The sequence below is a fragment of the Oncorhynchus clarkii genome, chromosome 27 (genome assembly GCF_045791955.1).
Source record: "Oncorhynchus clarkii lewisi isolate Uvic-CL-2024 chromosome 27, UVic_Ocla_1.0, whole genome shotgun sequence".
NCBI classification, from domain to species: domain Eukaryota; kingdom Metazoa; phylum Chordata; class Actinopteri; order Salmoniformes; family Salmonidae; genus Oncorhynchus; species Oncorhynchus clarkii.
This window is the reverse complement of record NC_092173.1, coordinates 8,642,246-8,662,469: the sequence shown is the minus strand read 5'-3', so window position 1 is coordinate 8,662,469 and position 20,224 is coordinate 8,642,246. Positions and strand designations below refer to the sequence as shown.

Here is a 20,224-nt window from a genome sequence, read left to right as displayed (position 1 = left end):
CCACGGGCTATTAGTCGGCAGAGGTGGAAGTTAAAAGAGGTGCTGATGAATAACTGAATAACAATCAACTTTATTCATGAATTGGTTTGTAAAAGTCTGTGAAATTACTACAGTAACACAAAAATATTAGTTATTTACAAACACATGAGAGAACATTTCTTTAATGAGCAAAAGCAGAACATAGAAACTGTAATAAATGAGATAGCTGCAAGTATTAGGTAATATTTCCCCCTTTATTGAGCACTAGAATGTATATATTACATTACATAGCAGTGTGGAATGTTTGACCAAAGGTGTGTTGCCAGAAAAAAGGAAAACAAAAAAAACGTTCAAATATTTGGACTGTAGAAAGTCTAGTAAAGTAAATGTGTGCTTTCCTGGTGTTTCTGCAATGCTGCTATCTAGTGATAAATTGAATGAACATTCACGACAATGATGTATGAACATCTGTCAAACAATAACAACAATGGCAATATAAAATACAAATCTTAAAATGGAGCGAGAGATTAATGTAGGATTTTTGTAGGCTTTCCCTGATGTTTTATGAGTACATGGTCAACTGAAGCCACTGTGGAGAAAGCAGAACACAAAAAGATGTGTGGTTATTTAGGTCTAATTTCAGTTCCTATATCCAGTCATTCATCTTAAAAATGGTCCCGTACCCTAAACACACCGTTCAAATGCAAAGAGAAAATAGTGAAAACTAATTTACCTCCTGGATGTTGACTTTGATAGTTCCATTATCATCTTTGTCCAGAGTCTTGAAAGCTCCTGAAAATGCACAAAACACTATTACTGAAGGGTAATGAAAAGGAAATAGTCTGAAATCAAGAACATAATCGAACTGAGCAGGGGAGCGTTGAGGATCAGTCACTTACGACACATAGCGTCCAGTCTGACCAGGCACCCAATGAAGTTGTCAAAGTCCATGTTGCCCTGTTCATCACTGTACCTGCGGACCATCAACTGGAAGAGCTGGTCGTTGAGAGGGAAGCCTGCACAAGGACATAACAGGAGAGAAACACCAATGAGAACAAACACATAAATGCAGGGACAAGCTGGCTTTCATCAGTTGTCATGGCTGTTTGTTGTCACTGTTATAAAGGGCCTTACAGTATGATGTCAAAGATATGCAATTCCATGTTCCGTTTCTCCTGGTCTCTGAGCTCACCTGCAGCTTTGAAGGTAGCAGGAAGCTCTTGTGAGGAGATGAGCCCGGAGCGGTCCGCGTCATTTGATATGTAGATGCACTGAATCATAGAGGGAAAAAAGTTACACCTAGAGGTCAAAGTTCATCAAATCAAACTTTATTTGTCACCTGCGCCGAATACAACAGGTGTAGACCTTACCGTGAAATGCTTACTTACAAGCCCTTAACCAACAGTGCAGTTCAAGAAGAGTTAAGAAAATATTTACATAAAATAAATTATAAAAAGTAACAACGAGGCTATATACAGGGAGTACCGGTACCAAGGCAGTGTGCGGGTGGTTCAGGTTAGTCAAGGTAATTTGTACATGTAGGTAGGGGTGAAGTGCCTATGCATAGATAATAAACAGCGAGTAACAGTAGTGTACAAAACAAATGGAAGGGGGGGGGGGGTCAATGTAATAGTCCTGTGGCCACAGCACCTTTTATAAAGAGTGTATTAACATAACATTTATAAAACAACATTCTTACATTACTGGAGTAAGAGGACAGTTGGAAGTTGTATGGGGTGTTATAGGAATTTCTTGCAAATACATGTAAATCATTTCTAGTTCAAGGCAAACGTTTCACAGAAATGTCCATCATTTCACACAATTGTTCATACAGTGCCAATTGTCAAAAATGTAACAAGTGGACTGAACTCACCTGCCATTTCTTGATGTTGTTCCATAAAAACTTGAACTCATGGAAACCTAGTTTTCCTGTGCTGTCGCTCTGTGTGCTCAGGGTTAAGGTAAAACTTAATATCAACTACTCTGATAGTATAGTATAGTACAGTAAAGAATAGAATAGTATAGAATAGTATAGTCCTCCATCCTAATACAGACACTGATGTGGAAGGATACGTCCATGACAGCCACCATGCTCCTGCATGACTCGATGCTAAAGCCATCAGTCTTCAGGTCACTACCTGAAATGAACACAGACAGACCACTCCTTGACTACAATACAGAATTCCCTGGAACCAGTCTTGCGCTTCGACTCCATTATGTGTGCAAGAGGTGTACAAAGACAAATATAGACACAAGCATGGTGTTTGTGTAAGAATAGGACTCACGTTTGCCAATGATCCTGTTGAGGATGTTCATCAATTCAGTGGGGCTCACCTCCATGTCCTATAATACACAGAGAGATGCAGTAAATCCTCATACGCTCTATATGCCTACATGTACTTGGGTCACAAGTCAACTCGCAAAAGGATAAGGACACCGAGACTACTTTAATGAACATACAGTGCCTTGCGAAAGTATTCGCCCCCTTGAACTTTGCGACCTTTTTGCCACATTTCAGGCTTCAAACATAAAGATATAAAACTGTATTTTTTTGTGAAGAATCAACAACAAGTGGGACACAATCATGAAGTGGAACGACATTTATTGGATATTTCAAACTTTTTTAACAAATAAAAAACTGAAAAATTGGGCGTGCAAAATTATTCAGCCCCTTTACTTTCAGTGCAGCAAACTCTCTCCAGAAGTTCAGTGAGGATCTCTGAATGATCCAATGTTGACCTAAATGACTAATGATGATAAATACAATCCACCTGTGTGTAATCAAGTCTCTGTATAAATGCACCTGCACTGTGATAGTCTCAGAGGTCCGTTAAAAGCGCAGAGAGCATCATGAAGAACAAGGAACACACCAGACAGGTCCGAGATACTGTTGTGAAGAAGTTTAAAGCCGGATTTGGATACAAAAAGATTTCCCAAGCTTTAAACATCCCAAGGAGCACTGTGCAAGCGATAATATTGAAATGGGAGTGTCAGACCACTACAAATCTACCAAGACCTGGCCGTTCCTCTAAACTTTCAGCTCATACAAGGAGAAGACTGATCAGTGATGCAGCCAAGAGGCCCATGATCACTCTGGATGAACTGCAGAGATCTACAGCTGAGGTGGGAGACTCTGTCCATAGGACAACAATCAGTCGTATATTGCACAAATCTGGCCTTTATGGAAGAGTGGCAAGAAGAAAGACATTTCTTAAAGATTTTCCATAAAAAGTGTTGTTTAAAGTTTGCCACAAGCCACCTGGGAGACACACCAAACATGTGGAAGAAGGTGCTCTGGTCAGATGAAACCAAAATTGAACTTTTTGGCTACATTGCAAAACGTTATGTTTGGCGTAAAAGCAACACAGCTCATCACCCTGAACACACCATCCCCACTGTCAAACATGGTGGTGGCAGCATCATGGTTTGGGCCTGCTTTTCTTCAGCAGGGACAGGGAAGATGGTTAAAATTGATGGGAAGATGGATGGAGCCAAATACAGGACCATTCTGGAAGAAAACCTGATGGAGTCTGCAAAAGACCTGAGACTGGGACGGAGATTTGTCTTCCAACAAGACAATGATCCAAAACATAAAGCAAAATCTACAATGGAATGGTTCAAAAATAAACATCCAGGTGTTAGAATGGCCAAGTCAAAGTCCAGACCTGAATCCAATCGAGAATCTGTGGAAAGAACTGAAAACTGCTGTTCACAAATGCACTCCATCCAACCTCACTGAGCTCGAGCTGTTTTGCAAGGAGGAATGGGAAAAATGTCAGTCTCTCGATGTGCAAAACTGATAGAGACATACCCCAAGCGACTTACAGCTGTAATCGCAGCAAAAGGTGGCGCTACAAAGTATTAACTTAAGGGGGCTGAATAATTTTGCACGCCCAATATTTCAGTTTTTGATTTGTTAAAAAAGTTTGAAATATCCAATAAATGTCGTTCCACTTCATGATTGTCTCCCACTTGTTGTTGATTCTTCACAAAAAATACAGTTTTATATCTTTATGTTTGAAGCCTGAAATGTGGCAAAAGGTCGCAAAGTTCAAGGGGGCCAAATACTTTCGCAAGGCACTGTATGTTTTAGGAGTACAATCATGGACCCAATGCATCGCTCTCTCTGGATTTGTGCGTGACATATTAGAACAACCTAAGTCATTTGTATCAACTTTCAACAGACACATTTGCGGCAGGTATATCTTCAGGTTTCATTCCATATGAATCTTCTGTTCCCCCCCTTTATGAGTAAGGCCTCAATGAGTTTGGGCAGTTGAAAGTCGATCGTTGCCAGCTGAGCCTACCAGTAGAACATGTATCCACCCCTATCTATGACTCACACAATCTACAACCCCACCCCCACAAAACCTAAACAGGCAAGAGAGCCGCCCTGTCAGACAATGGTAGGAAGCACATAGAGGAGGAACCAGTCCCTCTTCTTGTCAGTGGAATAAACCAGGGTTGGGTTGTCAGCAAACCACATCCCGGTCTCTTACTCCACCACTGCCTGATCCAACAGCAGTGAATCATTGTGAGCAACGAGGCACCCAATGAAGTTGTCAAAGTCCATGATGCAGTGTTCGTCACGGGAAGGAAATGTCTGTGGAGCCCTGGGCTTTAGTGACTATAACCAATGGGGCAGAATCAATGATTTAAGCCAACCGGAGCTCTTCACTGTACTCTTCCAAAATGCTTCTATTAGTTGGTAGCAGTGCATGACAGAGCACATTTGAAGCCTCAAATTCACCATGTCTGTGTAGATGGTTGAACCACATTCTGAAGACTGGCTCCAGATTAAGCAGGGTGAATGGCTGGAGGGGAGGGGTTTGGAATGCAAACAAGACTTAACTGGGATACAAGAGGCAACAACAGGGTTACACTGATTGTGCCAGTGTATCATCAGCCCAAAAATGAAATACCATCCATGCCATGGATAGTTGGCTGCACCTCCAAAAGATAATACACCACAAACAATACTGGAACTGAATTAACACACTGGTCGTTGGTCTGCACTATATTACAATAAACCACTAACAGTAGGTTAATGTAAATCATTTGTACAACTGTGTGTTGTCCTTGTGGAAACCCACATAACGAAACAGCCTCTTTAAAACATTCAACAACAGACCTGATTATACAATGGCACACTTATGGAAACTGAATTTGATAGCCGAAAGCCTTAGGTGAACGTCTCTCAATGACTCATAGCTGGAATCAAGAGAATCAAGAGGCACTCTTGACTTGACTTATCTGGGCTCTTTACTTCTCTGAATAGGATAGGAAAGGACAGTAGGTTTGGAGGTGCAATAGGATCAGATATGATAGTAGTAGGAGTGCATAAGTTGAAAAACAATAGGTACTTACATCCCCAGCAAGTTGCTGGAACACCTTGCGGAACTGTCTCTCCTCGTCGTTCTCATTCTGCTCCGCGTAGGCCAGAGGTCTGCGTGGTGGGGGCTAGGACACAAACACAGAGTTCTGTTAACACTAACACTCACATCCCTCTTCACTGCGGTCTGGCATGCAGGACAGCAACAGTTGTGGCTCCTTTGCTCAAAAGAGTAGTGTTAACTTCTAAAACTTTCCAGTCGGCAGTGAGTGCACTATCATAAGACAACCCATTGGGTTGTGCTGTGGCGGAGATCTTTGTGGGCTATACTCGGCCTTTTCTCAGGATGGTAAGTTGGTGGTTGAAGATATCTCTCTAGTGGTGTGGGGGCTGTGCTTCGGCAAAGTGGGTGGGGTTTTATCCTGCCTGTTTGGCCCTGTCCGGGTGTATCGTCAGATGGGGCCACAGTATCTCCCGACCCCTCCTGTCTCAGCCTCCAGTATTTATGCTGCAGTAGTTTGTGTCGGGGGGCTTGGGTCAGTCTGTTATATCTGGAGTATTTCTCCTGTCTTATCCGGTGTCCTGTGTGAATTGAAGTATGCTCTCTCTAATTCTCACTCTCTCTTTTTTTTAAAAATCTTTCTTTCTTTCTCGGAGGACCTGACCTGAGCCTCAGGACTACCTGGCCTGATGACTCCTTGCTGTCCCCAGTCCACCTGGCCGTGCTGCTGCTCCAGTTTGAACTGTTCTGCCTGCAGCTATGGAACCCTGACCTGTTCACCGGACGTGCTACCTGTCCCAGACCTGCTGTTTTCAACTCTCTAGAGACAGCAGGAGCAGTAGAGATACTCTGAATGATCGGCTTTGAAAAGCCAACTGACATTTACTCCTAAGGACCTGACCTGTTGCACCCTCGACAACTACTGTTGTCAACTACTGTTGACCCTGCTGGTCATCTATGAACATTTGAACATCTTGGCCATGTTCATAGCCTGGTTCCTCTCTAGGTTTCTTCCTAGCTTCTGGCCTTTCTAGGGAGTTTTTCCTAGCCACTGTGCTTCTACACCTGCATTGCTTGCTGTTTGGGGTTTTAGGCTGGGTGTCTGTACAGCACTTTGTGACATCAGCTGATGTAAGAAGGGCTATATAAATACATTTGATTGATTGATTGATGATGTTCTGAAGGAAAATTGGTGCTAAAGGGTTTACTCACAGGATCTGATGGCACAAATTGACCAGGGTCGATGTTGCTGTTGGAGAAAACAAGAAAGACCTATTACTATTTAATAAATGTTAGAAATGTCATGAATGAAGTCAGTATACTGACAGTGTTTGTGCGTGTGTGCGTGTGTGCGTGTGTGTGTGTGTGTGTGTGTGTCTGAAAAGGAGCCAGGCCTACCTCACAACATCCAGGATGCCACCAATGAGTCTTTTGGCCAGAAACATCTTGTGAAGGGACAGAGGCGAAAATCTACAAAAGGAGTCAAGAGAGAAACATCTGACATCAAACATCTGATCGATTAAACAAAAAGGCGACAACAGAGAGAGAAAACGAGCCATAATACAGTATGTCCGGCTGTAATAAATGTGTTATTGGTGTTGGGGCTCCCTCTGAAAACTTTTTCTCCCTGGCCTGTATTGGTAAGTAGCACAAACAGTATAACCTCTGCAGCAGATGTCAAAAGTGACGAAGAAGACAAAACAAATCAACGTCAAACAGTCTGATAAACTTGTGAAAGCAATCTGATTTCCTTAAATTTATAATAATACTTACAGGGAACAAATGCGTTGCTGAATTCGGCAGATACTGACTTGACGGCACTCCTTTTTGGTACAAACCCAATTCCGCAAGGAGTTATTTTTCAATGCATCAGAGCTCCACGCCCCTGCCCAATAGAGAAGTGCGCACCATAGGGCGAGACAGGTCGGAAGGACTCTGGGTCCTACAACCCGTAGGGTTATGTCAAGAATAACTAGCATTTCCCTATTGATGATATTAGGGATGATGAGACTAATTCAGACGACACTTTTAAAACACTTGTATTATGTTTGAGTCACATAGATTTAAAATAATGATCAATTGAGGGTACAAGGCCTAATGTTCATTGCATTAACTGATGCTGTTTTACAAAACAATGGCATAAGATTTAATGTCCTAATAAAAATAAATTTAGAATGCCATTTTTTCCTTTCGAACTATAGACCTATTTGCATAACCTACATCTTGCATGCAATGTAGATGTCTGAAACGGGGGGAAACATTTGAAAACGAAGAAGCAACGCTGTGTGAACTTGTCCAATAAGAAAGTACATTCTCCTTCCCAAGTTGAAAACGTTTTCTCCGGTTTGTTGTCCACGGAAGGCCGCCTACATTGTGATGTCAGACAAAGGACCCAGGCAGGATGCAGGAGCGCTCGGGAAGTCGTCGCTGTGGATTCGTCCTGGTACAAATGGCGAGCGCCATGAAAACAGTGTTATTGACCACGCACAAGACAAGACAACGTACACTGTTCACGTGTAAGGTAGGTTTACCCGGCTCTGACACTGCATTTAACGGGCGTGTAAAGTGAATACAAGTTAATAAAAATGTCACTTTTATTATGCTATCAAAGCATCATAGGTAGCCTAGATAGGCTATGATATCTTGTTAAGAACATTGTTTAGTTCAGCCAGATTAATCTATTTCAACAGTTGATTAAACTGTCGCAATCTACAAAAGGAGGCATTGAGACAATACTTGCCTTCGTTTTACGCACCGTGCACCATTCTGGCGACAATGTAACATTGTAACCGCTTCCACTGTATTATACGCAATGTAACACTATGATTCTCCCTTGATTAGGCCGGCCAAATGATCCTTATTTTTTTACTCTATCAGTGTTAGTCAATATGGGTTTGTTTCACGACTAGTCAATACAAGTAATAAATAGTAAGTGATCCGATCCATTCATTCATAGACATCCTGCCCCTGCAAATATTGAATCTTGGCTCACCATCATGACTACCTACGTTCCAACTATTCAGCTATTTTGTTCAGATCATTTAAAACCCAACAGGTTTTTAATCTAAATGTTGTCCAAATCTATTTGCAGTACTCATATGTTTGCCATTTTTTCACAGCTTGTGTTACAGGAAACTTTGAAAAAGCAGAGCTTTTTTTTCCCTCTTCACCAAGACAATGTTTAACAATACTGTCATTCAGCTGAAATGTAAGTAGGCGATAACCTTGCTTATGTTCCTGAAAGTTAGGATAAAACTCAGTTATTTACTGAACCTTGTAGAATATCATATAGCAAGAACATGATTGCCCCTTCTTCTAACTAGTATTGTAGGATGGTGTACTGTCAATGCAGGATATTTGTATGATATCATTACTGTACACAATAAGCTACTTTATAAGAGCATGTTGAGGAAGTTGGGGGAGGAAGTAGTAGCCTCTAGCCCTGGCTCTGGTCCTCAGACAGGAACAGATCTGGAGAGAGCTCTGTGACTAAGTTGTTTTCATAAGATGTCTGCTGTTTCAGGGTTGACAGAACACTGTGAACCTCCGGTAAAACTCAACATCTCCTGGTGCCTAAGGAGCTCCCGCTGCTTCCACAAGGTATTCGGTCTCCACGTAAGTTCCTCTCTCTCATTTAGAAACTCACTGCACTCTGAATGGGCTCATTCAGGCTGTTGTATTCCATAAACTCTCCAGCTTTTCCTTTTTTTCAGCTAGTTCCAATTGTTCTCAATTTAACAACAGGCAATGCAAGATTTAGGGTCTCGATAGGGAGAGTAGTGTCATTCATGTTTTTTGACTGTATAGACAGTGTGGTTTGTGCAAATACTTATTAACTTACTTATTAACTTTATCATACCTGTTTGATTTGCAGCCTCTGAAGGCAGGGAGCTACTTCAGAACGACAACTGTGAAGCAGGAAGGATGCAGTGGGTTCTATGTGTTTTATCAGTACCCTGCCATTGAGTGCAAACAGCACATGACCCACAGTGAGGTACAGTATATGGCAATGGAGGGTCTCATAAGAAAGTATGGTGGCACTTTATTTTATGGTACCTCAAAAATATCCCTGCATTTACATGGTCAAATATTAATTACACAGTAATGTTGTGTGCCAGACTCTACAGCTACGCCATATAATGCAATATTCAGAGATACACATCTGTCACGCCCTCACCTTAGAGATCCTTATTTATTCTATATGTTTGGTTAGGTCAGGGTTTGACTCGGGTGGGAGAATCTATGTTTTCTATTTCTTTTTGCCTAGTGATGTTCCCAATCAGAGGCAGCTGTCTATCGTTGTCTCTGATTGGGGATCATATATAAGTTGTGATTTTCCATTAGGGTTTTGTGGGGGGAGTTATTTTCTGTTTAGCTGTTTTGTTGCATGACAGAACTAGGCACGTTTGTTTTTTCTACTTTGTTATTTTGTTGCGGTGTTCAGTTAACGCCTACCACGCTGCACGTTGGTCTCCTTCCTCAACCCACGAGAGCCGTTACAACATCTGGTTTTGTGAGATTAATAACACAGCAATGACCTTCTTTGGTTCTAAATAAGATAGCTACTAGCGAAGTTAACTTCCTATTCAATGGCAAGTAGAACTAGTGGGATCAGTATAGTGAAATAAAGTGAGGGGAAAAAGCATACTACAAACAGCATAACGGTGAAACAAATACCACAACCTCATATGTTCCACCTCACTCTTTCATGTTGTCTTCCTGAGTTTGTTTGTTCACAAAAGTGTGACCTAAATATAGCAGCTCGTAACTGATCATTGTGAAGTGCTTGTAATTCTGAATAAGTGTTTTCATACATTACAGCTCATGGCGAGGCTATGTTATGGAGTTATGGAGTTCACAGCATATCATTGTCTAATGGTTGCTACTCTGCTTTGTTTTCAGTAACAGGTCTTTCTCAACAGATTTGAGGAGCCGACTAGGCTTACTGTAAACTAAAGCTTTTTTTTCTAATTCTGTAAACTAAAGCTTTGGTTGTTTTCCTCTCAGGCTTCCATGTCTTCTCCCTGGACCTCCTCAATGTCCACCTCTGGAACATCAGACTCTGAGGCCTCATCTTCACTGTCACTTTCCAACCTTGTTGAGGATGGCTTGTTGTCAGGCTCCTCAAAGAACCTTGCCCTCATCCAGGCCAAGGGGGCGAGACACGGTAGTGATGACACCATAGGCCTTGTTGATCTCTGCGCCAGACAGGATGCTCTTGCCAGCATACTTGGGGTCCAACATGTACGCTGTGCTATGTATGGGCTTCAGGCTGATGTTTTCACGCTTTTTGATGTATTTCAGAACTGCAGTTTCCTCTGCTTGGAACAACAGTGAAGTGGGCAGGGCAGTATGGATTTCTTCTCTTACATCTGCAAGCAGAGTTTGAACATCAGACAGGATGGCATTGTCTCCCTCAATCCGTGCAATGTCTAGTTTCAAGTTTCAGGCTGCTTACCACTCTCTCCCAAAATACATCATCCAGGAGGATCCTCTTGATGGGGCTGTCCATATCGGCAGACTGTGATATGGGGATTTTATGGAGAGACACCTTCCCCTCCAGGAGACTGTCAAACATGATGACAACACCACCCCAATGGGTGTTGCTGGGCAGCTTCAATGTAATGCTCTTATTCTTCTCACTTTGCTTTGTGAGGTAGATTGCAGCTATAACTTGATGACCCTTCACATACCTAACCATTTCCTTGGCTCTCTTGTAGAGTGTATCCACTGTTTTCAGTGCCATGACGTCCTTGAGGAGCAGATTCAATGCATGAGCAGCACAGCCAATGGGTATGATGTGAGGGTAGGACTCCACTTTACACAAAGCAGCCTTCATGTTTGCAGCATTGACTGTCACCAATACCTTCTGTGGTCCAAGGTCATTGACTGCCTTCAGCTCATCTGCAATGTAGAGACCGGTGTGTCTGTTGTCCCTTGTGTCTGTGCTCTTGTAAAATACTGGTTGAGGGGTGGAGATGATGTAGTTAATAATTCCTTGCACGTGAACATTTGACCGCCCATCAGAGATGATTTCAATACAGTCTGCTTTCTCTATGATTTACTTGAACTCTGCATCCAGCAAATGAGTAGATAAAGCATATCTGGTTGGAAGGGTGTATGCTGGGTGACGAACATTCAGAAATCTCTTCCAATATACATTGCCTGTGAGCATCAGAGGTGAACCAGTTGCATACACAGCTCGAGCAAGACATTCATTAGCATTTCTCTGACTACGTTCCTCCATTGAGTAAAAAAAAAACGTATAATTCCAGGAGGAACATGAGCTGTTGCTATCAATAAAGGGGTCTGCTTCATCATTTTCACCTCGAATATAAGTAGAGGGACTTTTGTCAGAGGTTGCTTGTGAGCGCTGAGGGAACTTTATGCACTTGGCCAGATGATTCTGCGTCTTTGTTGCATTCTTCACATATGATTTGGCACAGTATTTGCAAATATACACAGCTTTTCCTTCTACATTAGCTGCAGTGAAATTTCTCCACACATCAGATAGTGCCGTGGCATTTTCCTGTAAAGATTAGAAACAAATTAGTAAAAAAAACACAAACGCAATTCCATGTACAGATAAATAGTTAAGCAGTTAGATTAAACAACTCCTTTGTAAGATAAATGTTTTAAAATAAAACGTATAGAAACAGGCAAATTAACACTCCTCAGTTAGCAGGCTCAAGTAAGCTAAAACCGGCCTCCCGGGTGGCGCAGTGGTTAAGGGCGCTGTACTGCAGCGCCAGCTGTGCCATCAGAGTCCCTGGGTTCGCGCCCAGGCTCTGTCGTAACCGGCCGCGACCGGGAGGTCCGTGGGGTGATGCACAATTGGCCTAGCGTCGTCCGGGTTAGGGAGGGATTGGTCTCCTTGTCTCATCGCGCACCAGCGACTCCTGTGGCGGGCCGGGCGCAGTGCGCGCTAGCCAAGGTTGCCGGGTGCACGGTGTAGCCTCCGACACATTGGTGCGGCTGGCTTCCGGGTTGGATGCGCGCTGTGTTAAGAAGCAGTACGGCTGGTTGGGTTGTGTATCGGAGGACGCATGACGTTCAACCTTCGTCTCTCCCGAGCCCGTACGGGAGTTGTAGCAATGAGACAAGATAGTAGCTACTAACAACTGGATACCACGAAATTGGGGAGAAAAAAGGGGTAAAAAAAAAAAAATTACAAATAAAAAGTGAGCTAAAACCCACATATTAGCAAAAACTAACTACCAGAAATTGTAAACAAGTTAGAAATGATTGAAACACTTAGCAGTGAAAGATTTTTTGAAAGATTTAAGCAAAGTACTCCAAATTCCCAGGCTTGACTTCCCATGGAAAATTTTCTGAAAAATTCCGGAAATTTACCGGAAAGTTTCCGACCCTTTGCAACCCTAATAGTAACACAGTAATTCACCTAGGTGTCATTGGAATGACTGTCTTTATCCCCCTGTTTTAGCCTGTCACTGTCAAGGACAAAGAGATGAGGAAAAGGAGCGCTGAGGATCCAAAGGAGGTAAATCAACTCAAACACCCTCTGATATCATAATCAAATATATGCTAAGTGTATGTAAATGTAGATGTATGTGAATAAGGCGATTTGGGTCCTGTGATTCCCAGCCTAGCAACAGGCCTCCATATCAGGGAAATCAGCTTAATCATATTTTCTCTCTTTTAGACGTTTTCTGTCAAAGCAGAGGCAGCTGTGGCCACAGGCAAAGCCCCAGCCCCCGCTGCAAAGAAACAAGTGGTGAGTGTTTCCTTGTCCCCTAAGAGCCATGCCAGAATGAAGACACAGTTGAAGTCAGAAGTTTGCATGCACCTTAGCCAAATACATTTAAACTCAGTTTTTCACAATTCCTGACATTTAATCCTAGTAAAAAACCCTGTTTTAGGTCAGTTAGGATCACCACTTTGTGATGGCCACTCCAATACCTTGACTTTGTTGTCCTTAAGCCATTTTGCCACAACTTTGGAAGTATGCTTGGGGTCATTGTCCATTTGGAAGACCCATTTGCGACCGAGCTTTAACTTCCTGACTGATCTCTTGAGATGTCGCTTCAATATATCCACATGCTTTCCCTTCCTTGTGATGCCATCTATTTTGTGAAGTGCACCAGTCCCTCCTGCAGCAAAGCACCCCCACAACATGATGCTGCCACGGGTTTTAATGACTCCAACCTGAGTGTATGTAAACCTCCGACTTCAACTGTATGTATGGTGTACATACACATTGGCTAAACAAGCAGTGTGATTTAGATACACCAGCACACAATTTCTTTAATTGCCGTTCTGCATTTCTTGTACCGCAGGGAAAACATTTGTTCAGCTATTTCCTAATGCCTGGCTGTCTTAGACGTAGAGATCCTAAAATGTAGCTCTATGCTCCTAGACTCCCCAGCATCACTTTGATGCAATGGCTCAGACCTGGGAGGATGGCCTTACATGTTCATCATCCCACATCAAAGAGATCAAGGAGAAGAGCAGCGCCGCCACTGACTGTCCCACCACAGAACTGGGACATCCAACATAACGAGGTCCACCGATCACATGAAACCTGTGTCCAATACATTAAAACTGCATTAACGTATAGGCTAATATTATGTCCTTCACCCCCTGCAGTGGAAGTCAGTAGGAACGGGAACCTTTTGACTACATCTGTTTCAATTCTGCCGTGGTAAGTTGTCTACATGGAAAACACTCTACGCTACAGCTTCATTACATGTAGTATAATGAACACAAGTAGCTTCTAAGGTGTGGTCCTATAGGACATACTCTCTATCTTACCGGACAATACAGACTCTCTAGTTCCTTGCCAGCTCACCTAACTGTCCCTTTTGCAGTTCTACATGGTGATGTGTGTCATCTATGTGTTGCTGGGCCTGCTGTGGCCTTGGCTGTCAGCCTGCTACTGGAGAGAGCTGCTCGGGATCCAGTTCTGGATCGGCGGGGTCATCTTCCTGGGCATGCTGGGGAAGGCCGTGTACTACGCCGAGTTCCAGAGCATCCGCTATGACGGCCTCTCCGGTCAGGAGGGGGAGAGACAAGAACCTTACAGAAAAGCCACTTGATTTCACTTATGAAATTTCACTTGAAATTCACGTGATCACTTGAGAAACACGTTTTTGTCTGTTAAGGAAATCAACATGGGGTTTAAGTGGTCATTTTTGGTGGACACCCCTAAACACATATTTTCAGCCAATTTTGTTTTTCTACCTAAATCTTCCTGGTGGGCAAGGTTGGAATTGGGTAAAAGATAGTTGTTCCTAGTGTGGTGCTAACTGTGCTGTTGTACTCCATTTTAATAAGCTTTATTTGTGTGCTGTGTCCTCCAACAGTCCAGGGGGCAGTAGTTTTTGTGGAGATCCTTTCAGCAGTGCGGACACTGGCCCGTGTGCTCGTCATCATCGCTAGTCTTGGTTATGGAATTGTCAAGGGAGTCAGTCCCTTCATAAGAGGTCACATTGTTAAGACAGTGGAGAGTGTTAAACTCTATTTCCAATTCTGTCTCTCTCTCTCTCTCTCTCTCACTCTGTCTGTCTGTCGCTCTCTCTCTCTCTGCCTGCCTCTCTCTCTCTCTCTCTCTCTCTCCGTAGGCCAAGGCTCAGTGCATTGATACACAGGGTGGTTGGGGTGGGACTGCTCATTTCATTTTGACCTTATATTCTCCGTTGTCGAGGGAATCCTGAGGGTCAATTCGGGTAAGTCTGGTCTCTGTCCTCTCCTTTCTGATCAATATACTACCTCGGTATTCCCCAAAATATATTGTCCACCTAACTAGACTATTAAAACATGTTGATACGAAACTAAACTAAACAATGCCATGATGCTCTTTGTTGAATATCTTCATCTTTGGCCAAAGGATGCCAGGTATCTTGTGTGTGTAGTAGTACCGTCATTCCACTGTCAGTGTTTGCCTGTCTTTCTCACAGGGTCAAGGGGGTAGTAGCAGACTACTGTGTGACATTATTCTGGCGTTCACTGACTCGTGCGTTGTGTGGTGGATGTCCTTTTGGAGTGGTCAGACATTAGAGGCCATCAGTCTGCCTGTCTGTCAGTCAGCGTGTTAATCTAGTTGTCACTGTATGCAGTTAGTCTGTCAGTATTAAGACCTCTTTTATTTTTCTCCCTCCTGGGCATGTTTGTCTTGAGCTGTGTTTCCAAAGCTTACTCAGATCTCCTCATCCCTTTTACCAGTGTCTCTCATAACTTCTCCAACAAGTTTGATTCCAACCCTCTTTGAGTGGCAGTTTGGTTATACACGGGTCCTCTTGGTGTGTATCTGTCTATCTGCATGGCTGCCTGAAGAGTATGTGATAATGTCCCCTCGCTCCCTCTGTCACTCCCCCCTGTGCTTGTATCCGTTCCCCTCTCTGTCCCTTTCAGGCTGAAGATGATCTGGTGCCGCTTGCTGCCATTCCGTTAGCTGTGCTCGACTCTACCCTCTGCTGGTGGATATCCTGTACTGTACTTCCCTTCACATCTCACTTTCTCTCCCTCTCACCCCCCCTCCCACCCCTCCCCTCCGACTTCATCTTCCAACGCTCTCACTTCCTGAAATCCCTGTGTGCGACAGTGCCTTGGTGGTGGTTGGTGTTGGCACTTCTCCCTCTATTTCCGCCTGCCTTCGCCTTTGTCTCAGAGAAGGGAATAACCCAGAAGGGAATATTTCCAGAAAATATCCTCCGCCTCACCAAAACAAATGTAGACATCAGAGGGAGCCATAGTCACATGGATTTATGACGTGTAATTACAGGGCCACTTATAGCAAGGCTATCAATAACTTTATTTAGAAGAGCTCGTAGGCACTGCTGACTTTTGACAAATGCATTATTTTATTCTCACGGATGGCCACATTCTTTTTCTCCTGCAGTTTGACAGGACAGTATTTTAGTGGATTCAGTTAGTTAACCAATTAGCCAGAAAACCAGTTAGTATAGCGATGACTAAGACCATACCAGGTTTTCCAGCCGTGCTTAACCTGGCCATGGGGGGCAGAGGGGAGCTCAACGCCTCCTGAGTGATGAGAAAATGGCTGAAAACCCTCACACTTACACCCTGATTAGCTTGGGTTTACGTTCAGGTATATCAGCTCGGTTGACAAGGTAGTCAAACTCTTCGGTGTTGGTTATGTTGAAAGTCAATGGAAGAAGACTGGTATTATTGGGTTAACTGTTTCTGTTGAGAATTGTATTTCAAAAGGTGGGCTGTTAGTTAGCCGCGTGTGTCCTGGAGTTATGTTGGGAGTCCTTGACAGCCAATCACATCTTTATCAGCCTGGCCCAGACCATGAAGCTCCTTCGCCTCCGAAGAAACGTGGTCAAGCTCTCCTTGTATCGCCACTTTACCAACACCCTCATATTCGCCGTTATTGGTGAGGAGCTGTCTGCGGCTGTGCTACTGCAACCACTTAACAGAGACATTTCATACATAGTGTACCCATGATTACAAGCATTCACTAATCAAATATATTTGGCCTGTCACTGTTCTACTCTGCAGCCTCAGTCATTTTCATTATCTGGATGATGAAGACCTAGGTTTCAAAGTGCCAGTCGGTGAGTAGTGTTTGTTTACTACGTTACGTAACTTTTTAAGCCACGGGTGTCCAAACACGTGCGTGTGGTTTGAGTAAAAATAATAATAATCGAACTCAATATACTTTAAAATGTCTAAAACAAAATCGAAACTGTAGAAATTATAATGAACCCACATTCATAGTTTCTTGACTGTTTCCAGCGCGCTAACAAATGATAAGCTAGACGGTCAGAGAGCATCGGAAATAACATTTTCTTGACAATTTTGACGGCGAGGAAATATAACCAATTTTCCGCACACACACACAGTTGACCTCTAGTGAACTGGTATTTGGCATTAGATATATTATCTTTCACATTCTCTTCCTCTCCCGTCTCTCTTATTCACTCTCTCTTTGTATCTCTCCAGGACTGGAGGGAGCTGTGGATAGACTGCTTTCTGGCGGTTCCTCTTCTCCACCATCCTTCTGGTCATCATGTTTCTGTGGAGGCCGTCTGCCAACAACCAGAGGTAAGAGGTCACGGCTAAACAGTTCAACACAAGGCCAAAACCCTCTCAACCAAAGTCATGTTTGTTTTTTAATCTAGGGATTGGGTTACTGGCTAGGATCTTTCAGTATGTCAACAGAGACATCTGTGGCAAAGTTAGGGTCAATTCAGGACATAAAATTGCACTTGTATGGAGAAATCCCATGTCCAAGTCAACTCAAATTGAATTGAGATGGCACTGAGCCTAAGTGGGCCACGTTCAGTAGCCAAATGTTGTCGACCGTTGCCGATAGGAATCCCATGAATAGAGCCGGCGTGATCCCTTAGTCTGTATGTCAGAGAATATTGATTGTTCCACATAGACATATGCTATCTGAACGTTCCACAACATTGTGTCATGTTGAACGTGCCCCTGATCTGTGATGTCATGTCCTGTTCCCCTTAGATACGCCTTCAGCCCCTTAGTGGACGAGGAGCGTGACGACGAGGCAAAGGAACAGCTGATGAATGATACATTTGGTAAGAGTCACTGCTGTTTTGGTATTTCAGTCATAGGAACACAAGTTGATACTGCATATGGTTCACTGGAGGATGAAATACAGTATCTTACCCGGTCTTGATAGGTAGTTAGACCTCTTTGGCCTAGTTGTCACACGCCCGTAGTGTGTTGATAGTCTATGAGATGAATGTACCTTGGTTCTCTCTCCAAGCAGCCATTTTTGATAGAACGTAATTGACTCAGCCAACATACGGTAATCATATCTGTGTTTCTGATCCTATCCTATTTAGTGTACTTCCAGAGGGCGTGAAGACGAGGGGTCCGAAGTCCGAGACAAATGGAACAGCCAAGCCGAACAAAGTGGTAAGAGCCTCCTCCATAGCACAGCGATACCACCCATACTAAGAATATAGGCTATAAACTACATTTTCTGGCTCAGAGAAGTTGTTTTGGTGATAGGATTATTATTTTTTTCCCCAGGATGAGGATCTGAAATGGGTCGAAGAGAATATCCCATCTTCAATGGCAGATGTGTAAGTGCGAACAAATTGAAGTTGTGGAAACGTTAGAAACATTAACCATGATTGACAGTGATAATATAATCACTTTGACTAGAAGTGTATTACAGGGTGGTTATTACATAGTAAGAACATTGAAACTCTCAACTTAATTAAATCAGTTTTACACTCTGTGATGATGTGCGAAACAAGCACAGAAAGGATAGTTGATTTTTCTGACTGAGAAGACAACTGTAATCCAGTTCAGCTGTAAATCAAGCCAACATATTTTCCTTTCTGTCCCAGTGCACTGCCCCCTCTACTGGACTGACGAGTTAAGACAAGGTGTTATTCCTGGTGTGAACAGCAGGTGGTGCCAGCTCCATGCTTATTAAAGAGCAGTAGCTCGTCGGGTTTACATCAGCTTGTTTATCCCTCCCTGTTTTCTTGCTGGCTTGAACAATGAGAGGGTGTGGAAGGGTGGTGGATCTTTTTCATTTTTTTTAAACCCCACATCAAATAAAGCCATTAGGATTGTCAATGCAAGGGATATCTTTAAGATATATTTTTTACTTCAAAATGTGAATATACTTGTATGGAAAGGGTCGTCGGTAGATCAGATCGCATGTATCTTTTCTATTAAAGCTTTTGTGAAGATCGATGGACTTCAATGTCCATCTTTGTTTTTCAGTCCACCATGTCGCCTTTGGAAAGTCATTCCAACTATGCTTTTATTTACCCACAGGAGACCATGACAACCAATTTTGAGATGTCTAAAATGGAATAGACCGAGGGAGACGATGTGCACTGCAGACAGAGACCGTGCGTTGGACAACCCTATGTCTGTATATGAAGGATATTATCCCTTATGAGCTTTGTAAGCAGCGGTTGTAAATACGATGGGATAAACTATGACGTAATGAGCTCACTATTTTAATTTTATTTTTGAATGCCTGCTTATTTATATTTTTGTGGATATCTGTTTTTTTTATTTTTTAGATTCTTTACTACAAATTGTATCTTGCCTTTCACTGTTTACATAGGTAAAGTGCGGGAATGTGATTAAATGTGTTTTTTTGTCCAGTATGCAGTCTTGCACTTGGCCCAGCACAATCATACACACTCCCCTACAAATCTCCCCATACACAGACTCGTTATTTTTCTTCTGATCTCTGACTGTCCCTCTCTCGCTTTCTCTCGCTCACTGTTATACACACACACACTGCACTACAGTCCCTGGTTCACCCTTTTCTTTCATTTTTCTACACAAGTGGCCATTAGTGACATTCCACTGATCTGTGTATCATACAGTAGCCTTTTTAAAGAGTGACTGTTTATCTAAGCGGGTGAAATGCTCCAGACATTATAGTCAATACACAGTGACCTGCCTGAGGGCAGAGCACCATCACTGCGTGGGTCAGAATGGATTTATTGTGTCTGTTCCCACTGATAACCACCAACTATCTGGTCAACACATCCAACAACGAGACCCCTGGGGTGTTTTATCTTACAGCTTCCACTTAGTATTTCCAACAATATTGTATTACAGTTGTGCAACATTGCCAAAAACAAATACCTTTTAAGTCATATTGTGAGCTTTTGTTTGTTCCTAAAAAAATGAACTGCTAACACACATACGAAAACAACGGCGCCTTTATTTGTCCTAATTGATTTGTCATTTGGCAGAACAACAGGAATGTAATGACTATGTCATGATCATGTCATGAACACCTTTAGATGGTTGAAGACCACATTCCTGGGATGGCTGTGGCTTGTGGGTAACATCCCGTTTCAGTGATGCCGCCCTGTATTTGCCTGTCACTGCAGGTTATCACTTCATGCCCATTTTGTGTCCTATTTTTCTTTTTCTAGCCTATAACGTTACATAACATGTATCTATTATGTTGG

The 20,224-nt window shown here is 42.9% G+C and overlaps 2 protein-coding genes and 1 pseudogene across 3 annotated transcripts; 2 read left to right on the top strand and 1 right to left on the bottom strand.

Moving 5' to 3' along the window:
• Window positions 1–214: 214 nt before the first annotated feature.
• Window positions 215–7,281, bottom strand: LOC139386329 (calpain small subunit 1-like). Its single transcript, XM_071131851.1, has 11 exons — window positions 7,086–7,281; window positions 6,711–6,782; window positions 6,525–6,561; window positions 5,347–5,439; window positions 2,265–2,322; window positions 2,053–2,117; window positions 1,853–1,921; window positions 1,172–1,250; window positions 879–995; window positions 713–771; window positions 215–568 (listed from the first exon to the last, which is right to left on the bottom strand). The coding sequence occupies exons 2-11, from the start codon at window positions 6,755–6,757 to the stop codon at window positions 542–544; spliced, it is 651 nt and encodes a 216-aa protein (XP_070987952.1). The 5' UTR covers window positions 6,758–6,782; window positions 7,086–7,281; the 3' UTR covers window positions 215–541.
• Window positions 7,282–7,690: 409 nt separating this feature from the next.
• On the top strand, window positions 7,691–15,752 carry LOC139385688 (transmembrane protein 87A-like). 2 transcript variants are annotated; one of them, XR_011628985.1, is made up of 9 exons: window positions 7,691–7,828; window positions 8,432–8,520; window positions 8,836–8,927; window positions 9,187–9,306; window positions 12,757–12,813; window positions 12,976–13,047; window positions 13,690–13,834; window positions 13,920–13,974; window positions 14,141–15,752. XR_011628985.1 is itself a non-coding variant. In XM_071130960.1 (7 exons), exons 2-7 carry the CDS (start codon window positions 8,490–8,492, stop codon window positions 13,828–13,830), a joined length of 513 nt encoding a protein of 170 aa, XP_070987061.1. In that variant the 5' UTR covers window positions 7,696–7,833; window positions 8,432–8,489; the 3' UTR covers window positions 13,831–13,936. The 2 variants fall into 2 exon arrangements, 1 of the variants encoding a protein (XP_070987061.1); XM_071130960.1 differs by lacking the exon at window positions 14,141–15,752 and having other exon boundaries at window positions 7,696–7,833; window positions 13,690–13,936.
• On the top strand, window positions 14,147–19,959 carry LOC139385405 (transmembrane protein 87A-like; annotated as a pseudogene).
• The last annotated feature ends 265 nt before the right edge of the window (window positions 19,960–20,224 follow it).

What these genes read in the sequence shown, in the direction of transcription:
- LOC139386329 (XM_071131851.1), bottom strand. Translation starts at nt 6,757, where the DNA reads ATGTTTCTGGCCAAAAGACTCATTGGTGGCATCCTGGATGTTGTGAG. An exon ending in ACAACATCAAGAAATGGCAG is followed by an intron (nt 1,251 to 1,852) that starts GTGAGTTCAGTC and finishes TCTATGATTCAG; the next exon opens with TGCATCTACATATCAAATGA. An exon ending in TCAAAGTCAACATCCAGGAG is followed by an intron (nt 569 to 712) that starts GTAAATTAGTTT and finishes CTTTCTCCACAG; the next exon opens with TGGCTTCAGTTGACCATGTA.
- LOC139385688 (XM_071130960.1), top strand. Translation starts at nt 8,490, where the DNA reads ATGTTTAACAATACTGTCATTCAGCTGAAAT. An exon ending in TACTGTCATTCAGCTGAAAT is followed by an intron (nt 8,521 to 8,835) that starts GTAAGTAGGCGA and finishes CTGCTGTTTCAG; the next exon opens with GGTTGACAGAACACTGTGAA. An exon ending in CCGCTGCAAAGAAACAAGTG is followed by an intron (nt 13,048 to 13,689) that starts GTGAGTGTTTCC and finishes CTATGCTCCTAG; the next exon opens with ACTCCCCAGCATCACTTTGA.